Source organism: Callionymus lyra, chromosome 8 (genome assembly GCF_982586985.1).
Source record: "Callionymus lyra chromosome 8, fCalLyr1.hap1.1, whole genome shotgun sequence".
Classification (NCBI taxonomy): Eukaryota; Metazoa; Chordata; class Actinopteri; order Syngnathiformes; family Callionymidae; genus Callionymus; species Callionymus lyra.
Window position 1 is genome coordinate 27,219,506 of NC_141825.1, and position 10,000 is coordinate 27,229,505.

A 10,000-nucleotide genomic window follows, 5' to 3' on the forward strand; every position below is an offset into this window, starting at 1 on the left:
TCATCATTGTGTGTGTTGTTGTGATGTGTGACTCTATTGTGTCATCGGTGTGTGTGTTGTTGTGATGTGTGACTCTATCGTATCATCATTGTGTGTGTGTTGTTGTGATGTGTGACTCTATTGTATCATCAGTGTGTGGTGTTGTGATGTGTGACTCTATTGTATCATCAGTGTGTGTGTGTTGTGATGTGTGACTCTATTGTATCATCGGTGTGTGTGTGTTGTTGTGATGTGTACCTCTATTGTATCATCAGTGTGTGTGCGTGTGTTGTTGTGATGTGTGACTTTATTGTATCATCAGTATGTGTGTGTGTTGTTGTGATGTGTGACTCTATCGTATCATCAGTGTGTGTTTGTTGTTGTGATGTGTGACTCTTTTGTATCATCAGTGCGTGTGTGTTGTTGTGATGTGTGACTTTATTGTATCATCAGTGTGTGTGTGTGTTGTTGTGATGTGTACCTCTATTGTATCATCAGTGTGTGTGTGTTGTTGTGATGTGTGACTCTATTGTATCATCAGTGTGTGTGTGTTGTTGTGATGTGTGACTCTATTGTATCATCAGTGTGTGTGTGTTGTTGGGAAGTGTGACTATTGTATCATCAATGTGTGTGTTGTTGTGATGTGTACCTCTATTGTATCATCAGTGTGTGTGCGTGTGTTGTTGTGATGTGTGACTCTATTGTATCATCAGTGTGTGTGTTGTTGTGATGTGTGACTCTATTATATCATCAGTGTGTATGTTGTTGTGATGTGTGACTCTATTGTATCATCGGTGTGTGTTGTTGTGATGTGTGACTCTATTGTATCATCAGTGTGTTGTTGTGATGTGTGACTCTATTGTATCATCAGTGTGTTGTTGTGATGTGTGACTTTATTGTATCATTAGTGTGTGTCGTTGTGATGTGTGACTCTATTGTATCATCAGTGTGTGTGTTGTTGTGATGTGTGACTCTATTATATCATTAGTGTGTGTGTGTTGTTGTGATGTGTGACTCTATTGTATCATTAGTGTGTGTTGTTGTGATGTGTGACTCTATTGTATCATCGGTGTGTGTTGTTGTGATGTGTGACTCTATTGTATCATCAGTGTGTTGTTGTGATGTGTGACTCTATTGTATCATCAGTGTGTTGTTGTGATGTGTGACTCTATTGTATCATCAGTGTGTGTTGTTGTGATGTGTGACTCTATTGTATCATTAGTGTGTGTGTTGCTGTGATGTGTGACTCTATTGTATCATCAGTGTGTGTGTTGTTGTGATGTGTGACTCTATTATATCATTAGTGTGTGTGTGTTGTTGTGATGTGTGACTCTATTGTATCATTAGTGTGTGTTGTTGTGATGTGTGACTCTATTGTATCATCAGTGTGTGTTGTTGTGATGTGTGACTCTATTGTATCATCAGTGTGTGTGTTGTTGTGATGTGTGACTCTATTGTATCATTAGTGTGTGTGTGTTGTTGTGATGTGTGACTCTATTGTATCATTAGTGTGTGTTGTTGATCTCCTGGATCCCTGACTATCTCACTGATCGATCACAGTGCATCAGGCTGAAGGACATCAAGTCTGACACTGTGGTGTGCAGTACAGGAGCACCTCAGGGGACAGTACTGGCTCCTCTCCTCTTCACCATCTTCAGACTTCTGCTACGAGTCCGAGCGGAGTCTGGTTGGATGCATCGTTGTTGCTGGTCTTGGACTTCGGGAGGTCAAGGACAAACAGTGTCCATCAGAGGAGACTATAAGTACCTCGGTGTGTGTCAACAGGTTGATCATCTGTGGTTGAAGCTGAACTCACTGGTGACATCACTGGAGAAACTACTGTCAATCATGGATGATGACATCATCCTCTGAACACTGTCATCAGTGAACACATGGAGCACCAACGCTCTTCCCATGATGCAACACTGTCATCAGTGAACACATGGAGCACCAACGCTCTTCCCATGATGCAACACTGTCATCAGTGAACACATGGAGCACCAACGCTCTTCCCATGATGCAACACTGTCATCGGTGAACACATGGAGCACCAACGCTCCTCCCATGATGCAACACTGTCATCAGTGAACACATGGAGCACCAACGCTCCTCCCATGATGCAACACTGTCATCAGTGAACACATGGAGCACCAACGCTCCTCCCATGATGCAACACTGTCATCAGTGAACACATGGAGCACCAACGCTCCTCCCATGATGCATCACTGTCATCAGTGAACACATGGAGCACCAACGCTCCTCCCATGATGCAACACTGTCATCAGTGAACACATGGAGCACCAATGCTCTTCTTGTCATTTGAGTTTTTGTCATATTTATTAGACTTTTCTTGTTTCATGAATTAATCGTCTAAGTCGACCTCCAGAGGAAGAATGAAGTCCATCTAGACTGAGATCATTTTCACAGCAGTTTTGGAAGTTAAGAGCAATATTCCGTTTTTTCAGCACAAGTGCAGCAACTCTTTGTGGCCAAACTTAGTTCAGGATCAAGACGCGAAGACATCGTCCATCGTTTCATTAGTTGGACAAAAAAGAAAATGGTAATTCTTTCGTCAGATCAGTTTCTTTCACTCTTATTTGTCACAACATGATCTTATAATCCATGTGTTTGTGTCGTTTATTGTAACAGTTTATTTAGTGTCTAAACCAGAAGGATGTGTCTCGTCTGCAGTTCATACTAAACTCTGCAGCCAGAATTCTGAGCCGCTCTAGTAGAAGAACTCACATTTCTCCTTCAAACTCTTCACTGGCTGCTCTAGTAGAAGAACTCACATTTCTCCTTCAAACTCTTCACTGGCCGCTCTAGTAGAAGAACTCACATTTCTCCTTCAAACTCTTCACTGGCTGCTCTAGTAGAAGAACTCACATTTCTCCTTCAAACTCTTCACTGGCTGCTCTAGTAGAAGAACTCACATTTCTCCTTCAAACTCTTCACTGGCTGCTCTAGTAGAAGAACTCACATTTCTCCTTCAAACTCTTCACTGGCTGCTCTAGTAGAAGAACTCACATTTCTCCTTCAAACTCTTCACTGGCTGCCAGTTTCTTTCAGGATCATTTTAAAATTCTGCTTCTTACTTGCTCTCACGCTGACTTTTGACAGAATTCAATTTTCTTTTTCTAGATTAATACCTCAGAAGTCAAATGAAACATGTTTCTAGATAAAAGTTTCTTGTTAAAACAATGGCTTTCAACACATGCTGCTCACGCGTCATGATGAACACCTACTCCTCCTTTACTGGTCAGCATCTGTAATATGTCGTTAGACTGGTATACAGAGCTTTGCCTTCTGGCTTAACTCTCTTAATTATTTTGTGCTGTATCTTCTCTGCATCATTCTGGTCCAATTCTTTTACCATGTGTATCCAACATTAAAGTAATCATCTTGATTGATTACTGTTGCTTTCATGCATAACTCCCTGCAGTAACTTTAATTAAAATTCACATTAAAAAAAACAACATAAATATCCAAACGTATTGTAAAAACCTCAGAAGGTCACGTGAAAGGCATCGAGTCTAATGTGTAAAAGTGCTAATGCTAACAAATCAATGCTAGATAATCGAGAAGTCAAACTACAGGTAAAAACGTAGGAGACTTTTATTGTGGCAGTACGGACAGAAACAGGATGTAGTGTACCGAGAACTTACAGCAGCATGAGGTGGTCCGAGAGGAGCGACATGGAATGTTCAGTAATACTGATTTGTACCATAGAAGAAGAGGAATGCAGCCGCCATCGTGACCAGTCAAAAGTTAGTCGTGTCCACCTGCGGCCATCACGCCTGACCACAGGACAGGTCGGGCGACCTCGCCCGGGAGTCTCTGCCCGACGTGAAAAATGTCATCGTATAAAAAAAAAAGCCCACGCCAGTGGGCGGAGTCACGCCGTGCTCTTGTTGGGCAGCTCGGTGCTGTTGTGTCGAGTCTTTCGTGACGTGCCGTCGTCCCGCGGCCGCGCCTTCTGCAGGTTGGACATGGCGGCGGTTCGCTCGATGTCGATGAGGGCGTAGAGTTCAGTGCGGCGGGTCGGCGTCGTGGGGGGCATGGGCGAGGTGGGGGTGCGCGGCGTGTGAGGATTGCTGCCGTCGGAGGCGCCTTTGTTCCCCCCGCTGTTGTCCATCTCCACCTCGATGTAGTTGAGGGTCTTGGGCGGCTCCGGGTGACCCGGCACGGCCGGCCTGCGGAAGTCGAAGTTGAAGATGGTGGGGCCTTCCGTGCGGCGCCGGGCCGTGTCGGGCCTGTGGGCGCTGAGCGGCGCCGTCACGTTCTCCGTGTTGACGTAGTTGTGCGAGGGGTCCAGCGCCGCCGACAGCGGGTGCGAGTAGCAGTTCTGGAGGACGGCGTGCTGCGTCTGGTGGTTGAAGCCGTTGAGCGACGGCGTCTTCAGGCCGTCCTCGTCCTCCCAGCTGGGCTTCCTGGCCTCCCACACCGGGGGCAGCGCCGGGAGGTTCTCGTAGTTCAGGAGGGCCGTGCGGCGCTGAGCGGAGTTGTTGACGTTCTGCACGTCGGGGGTGAGGGGGGGCACGCGGTGGTGGCGGCGCGGGGCCGTGACGGGGTTGGACGAGGAGCCGTTGGCCTGCGGCGCCGCCGGCTCCGCCTCCTCCACGTGCCCGTTGGTCTGTCGCGGCTCCTCCACCTCGTGCGACTCCTGCTGCCGCTTCTCCTTCTCCATCAGCTGCCTCTGAACGGGCGTGGGCCCCAGAACGAAGCGGACCCCCTCGGGTTCCATCAGCACCTGGGGCTCCGGCGCCGGCGGGTCGATGCGGGTGCGAGGCGGAGGGGGGGGCGTGGGCATACACTGGGACTGGGGGGACGTGGGACTCTCCAGAGGGGTGGTCACCGTGAGCGGGCTGGGCTGATCTTCCAGGTTGACATACGTGTGGGCCTGAAACACAAGACCGGTTCACGATCATCCGCCTCGGACCAGAACCGAAACGGTCTTGAAACAGAGCAGCGACTGATGCGTCATTTGTTCTTGAAACTAAGTTTGGTGTTTCCATGCCTTTTTCTTTCTGCTATCAAGTTATTTCATCTTAAGGATTCGTAAATAAAACTGAAGCAATTACTGCAGTATTGGACGAGTTACAGTATTTGTCATTGTTGTTACTTTCATGTGTAGTTTAGTTGCCACGGAGACGAAGGTGAAGAGTTGTAAGAGACATCTCGTCAGTACAGTACGTTTCAAACCGAGAGTCGCTCTGAATAAAGTGAGTCTCACCGGATCATCGGCGACCAGCAGGGGGTGAGTGGACTCCTCTCCCACGGAAGGAAGACGGGTGCTGGCCACAGAGGGGTGACGGGTGGACGGGTGAGATGAAGGTTCTCCCACCGACGGGAACCGGGTCACACCATTAGGCACGGTGGGTACGGAGTAGCCGGCGGCTTTGAACGCGAGAGAAAAAGAGTGGTTTATAAAAAAACTGCACCTGACAACTGGAGTCACCGTAGCAACCGTACCTGCAGGTGTGAGTCCAGCTGGACTGACGGGCTCCAGAACCGCCTCCTCCACCACACTGATGCTGTGACTGTGCATCACCTCCTGCAGCATGTTGAAGATCTCCTCGGCTCGGGGACACTTGAAGGCATAGATCCCTGAAACACAGCAGTGTCTACTTCAGACTGGGCTTAAAAGTGGGCACTTTTTAAGTCCAGTGATTGACAGGTGGACCCCTGACTCGGGGGTCAGCCGGAGTCAATCGTGCAACTATCGGGAGGAATCCCATGAGGACGAAGACGGGAATCAAAACACCACAGAGTTCACACACACGCACACACCACTGTCAATGCAGTTATCAATACTGTGGCTGATCAGTATTGGCTGATCGGGGGGTTTCAACAGGAAGGGGGGACACACGGCGAGCCTGACACTTACCCTCCGACCCTCCTCATCATCATCATCCTGACGACAGCGTGGGATCAAGTGAAGAAGCGTCACAAGTCAAACAGTCGCACATTCCTTCATAACAAATATGCCCCCCTCAGTCTGACACTCGTCACTGCAGCTCCTGCTACTCAAGTCCTCAGGAGATTAAGACGGAACTCGTTTCTTGACTGATAGAGTCAGATAGACTGATCTGATCAAACTGCTCAAAGGAAGTTACTTCACACAGACAAGCCTTTTAAGACCATTTTATCAAATGTTATTTTCTTAGTTCTCTTGGCTGTTACTCTGATTCAATGTTCATTCATTCTTCATCCCAAGATTTCAGAGCACAATAGTTAATATTTTATAGTAACCAGGCAACTCTCATCATTGAACTACTAACCAGAATAACTATTAACCTGCATTCAAACAAACGTATTCAAGTCAAGCTTTAAATCAATTTCAATACATGTGCAAAACAAATCCACACACAAAAGCATCAACAACTATGATGCCAACTCCAAGCTACAGACTGTTCCAAACATTATTTCAGAAATATAAATAAGATGTTGAGATCCTCATTCATCATGTCTCAGGACACAGGTTGTGAAGAACCGACATCAATGTCAAGGTGAGTTAAAACTCCTACCTTGTCCCGTCTGGCAGCGGCGTCCGCTCTCGAAGGAGAAGAGGTTGGAGTCGTAGCCATAGCGACGCAGGCACAGGTACGGCCACCTGACGTCATCGCGGCGATGAGTGTGGAGGACAAGCTCGGCTTCGGTCAGCTCCATCACACCTGAGCCAAGCTCGTTCCCATCGTCGTCCACATTGATGACCTGCACAGACCATCGTGAATTAACTGTGTGTAAACTGTGTGTAAACTGTTGGACTCCTTGTCATTTCTGCTCATCTTATCTGGGAGAAGATTGGAGGCTATGAAGGATGAAGAAAAAAAAATCCTGACAAATAATGACATTTACTTTTTTAGAGGGAAGATGGATGGATGTATACTATTTTTTTTATCTGAAAGAGAAGGAGTAAAACTAGGGGCTAAAATAGTTCTCTAAGAGTTTTGTGGCAGTTAACGATATTTCCATCCATCCAGCCATCTAGCTAACATTTTGTAAGATACTAACTTTTTGTTATTAGAAAAAGAAAAACAATATGAATTCACATACTTTAATAAGGCAATATGTTGTTTATTTTATGATAACAAGGTCCACCATGCATCAGTAGTTTTGACCACATAGTTTCCAATGAAAGTTGAAGCCCATTTCCATCAGTGGAGTTCTGTATCAACAGTGGAAACCGCGACACTTTTTCCCCCAGTTTATGAAAAACGCAGAGCCATGGTTTCTCTAGTTCTTACTTGATCACTTGAGAGTCGCAACTCTGGTTTAAGTTTGACAATGAACCTGGACCAGTTTATTTGACCGGTCCATCAAACACCTTGTGTGGTTACCTTGCTAGTATTGCACATAGCACAAGCATCATCTTCATGAAGTAACATGTCCGATGAAGATTAGCGAAAGTTCAATCAGGAAGACTTCCGTTTTCCTTCTCTTAACTATTATACACTCAGGCAGTGTGACCTTCTTCATAACTCTTCCTGCTTCTCAAACAGCTCCTCTGTAGACCCATATTTGCTAGCTGTCAAGTTAAAATCCATCTGTCCTCATAAGCATCCAGTCTCCATGGTTCAAGCTCCGTATCATCATCACTGTGGTCATCTTCAAGCTGCTAAACAGAGCCACCAGATCCAATATCCCTCTTCTAACAGTTAAGACGGCTATTCTACTGCCATTGTTATTAAAATCCTCTGGTCCCCCGTCCTCTTCCATCCATTGCATGTCTTTCTTTTCTCTCCTTCCGTCCCAGCAGGTTGCAGCAGAATGCCATTTTCAGAGTCTGGTTCTGTTCAAGGGTTCTGCCTGAAAAGGCAATTTTTCTACACCGCGGTTGCTCTTGTGATCAGCTGAGAACTATTTTTACTTTTTTTTTTTACAGTGTTACTGTATGGGAATTTAAAAGGCTTTAACTTTTTCTTAATATTGAATTTATTAAATATGTTTACTTCACAAATTTAGTTTTTACACAAGTTTTTAGTATTTGCAGTGAATATATTTGTTTACAAGTGTAGTTACAGGAGCTAAATAAACTTTCTTTATTTTAAAGTTTGCTTCATTTGACTTTATCATAAAAAAAATACTTAATAATTTTATCTTGAGAATCAAAGAGAAATACATTTAAATGTAAAGTCAATAATTTATTGTTAAAAAAAATGCATAACAGGGGACATTGAAAAAATAATCGTGTAAATAATCGCAATATTTCTGAAAATAATCGCAATAATATCTCAATAATCATCAGCCCTAGGGAAAACTGTTGAACTGTAACGATAACTGTAACAATTGAAATTGTGTTTAATAGGAACACGTACCTTAAATTTGCTTTGATGATTATCTGGAATCGACTCTTTCTCTGGACAGCTTAAGCAGCTACCCATGGCTTCTTCAGAGCACCATCAGCTGTCTGCGGGACACAAACCAGCAGAACATTGAAGCACATGAACACGCGTGTGTCAGGTGAGCTGAACAGGCCGGAGAGTAGTCACCTAGATCCTGCCTCCAGTCGCCCCGGTTCCATCTTCAGAGCCCAGAGAAGGACGGTCATGCCTCGGTCGCTCAGTGCCCATGGACCACAGGTCTTATCCACGTGGAGACATTTTGGTAAGAGGTCAGTCACCATTACAGTTCTCAACATAAAAATCTATGCAGGGTAAAAGGTCTCTATTTTGGACTAGTATGATTGCAGTAATGTCAAAGAAGCAGTTTAACCACAGAAGTTTAAACAGAATAAACTGTGCTTAAGATTTTTTAAATTTGTGAAATCCAGATAGCGAGAGGTCCTACATCACTGCTGGTCCATGACAAGGACTGAGGAAGTTGTTGCCTTCATGTGTAGAAGTAGGTATTTTTGTTGTACTTCTTAGCACCTTAGTTTTCAAAAAGGACTGAATTGTTTGTTTTTTTTTAATTCTCCAAGGACAAGTTAATTTGTAATTATTATACCTTTTCAAAGGAGAACAAGTGATAATTATAGTTGTGTTATTCTCTGTGTTATCTTGACCTTTTAATTATATATTTATTGAGTATTATTTTGATTGTTTAAGCGCTTTGTGACCCTGGTCTGGAAAAGCGCTCTACAAATATAAATTGATTACTTTGCTGTGTAGTCCAAGATGGACAAGAGAAAAAATTAAATCTTGAGTCACACCCTTCTAGTTGTAGAATAAGCTCAAAGACTTGTCATAACAGGACAAAGGCTTTTGGATAACAGAGCATTGGTGGAAGTTTATACGACAGTCATTTCCATTTTAATGCACACTTGTACAATACAGTTTAAAAAACACAAGTGTGGATGTGAGGTTTTACACCCCTAAATAAATAGGATTATTATTATTATTATGTATATTAATGTATTGCTAGACACCACTCTATAGTTTATAATCAGTCACATAAATAAAGTGATCCTTTAATCGATCACACGTGACATTTTGATAGACATTTGTGTCTGACACAAACATTTGTTAAATAATATACATTAGGTGTTGGAACACAAATAACCGAGTCCTGGACATACTTTCCACACTAATGGAAATAAGCAGACATGCTGGTTCCTCCACACGCCTGGAGCGGGGGTTGCATGTTCTGTCCAGAAGTTTGGTTGAAAGAAAAATAAATGGAATTCCAGCAATTATGTCCTAGTTAACAAAAAATAAACACATTAATTTGACGTTAACTGGTTAATTCTTGAAGGTAAAAGTGTTTGAAGGAAACCGTTTTAACTACTAAAGAGATTAATAACAAGTTTTAAAGCCGAGTTTGTTCTACTCGAACGTGAACGCGCTTATGAAACATAAAAGGGTTAAAAAGTAGTAGTTTAAACTGTGTTATCCCCGCAGATGGTTGTAGTTTGAAGGGTTTGAATCAAAGTTGTTGCTGTTTAGCCGTTAGCTCGTTGCTAACTTACTCCACTAAGCCTGGACGGAGTTCCACATAATTAGCCTAAGTTAGCTCGCACCTCGCTAGCTCTTTCTAAAGTCTACGTAAACACCAGGTAGAGTGACGTCATAGTTACCAG

At 44.1% G+C, this 10,000-nt stretch overlaps 1 protein-coding gene across 3 annotated transcripts in view; it reads right to left on the reverse strand.

Moving 5' to 3' along the window:
• Positions 1 to 3,576: 3,576 nt before the first annotated feature.
• frs2a (fibroblast growth factor receptor substrate 2a) overlaps positions 3,577 to 10,000 on the reverse strand; it is a 6,804-nt gene continuing 380 nt past the window's right edge. Inside the window, exons 1-7 of one of the 3 annotated variants that reach the window (XM_087797466.1) lie at positions 9,998 to 10,000; positions 8,472 to 8,563; positions 8,298 to 8,389; positions 6,507 to 6,693; positions 5,452 to 5,586; positions 5,213 to 5,376; positions 3,577 to 4,879 (exon numbers count right to left, since the gene is read on the reverse strand). The exon at positions 9,998 to 10,000 is cut by the window's right edge and continues 380 nt beyond it. In XM_087797466.1, coding sequence (XP_087653592.1) covers positions 3,875 to 4,879; positions 5,213 to 5,376; positions 5,452 to 5,586; positions 6,507 to 6,693; positions 8,298 to 8,363 — 1,557 coding nt within the window. In that variant the 5' untranslated portion in view covers positions 8,364 to 8,389; positions 8,472 to 8,563; positions 9,998 to 10,000 and the 3' untranslated portion in view covers positions 3,577 to 3,874. Of the gene's footprint in view, positions 4,880 to 5,212; positions 5,587 to 5,866; positions 6,396 to 6,506; positions 6,694 to 8,297; positions 8,390 to 8,471; positions 8,564 to 9,997 lie in introns of those variants that run through there. The other 2 variants (XM_087797465.1, XM_087797467.1) reach the window with 2 other exon arrangements.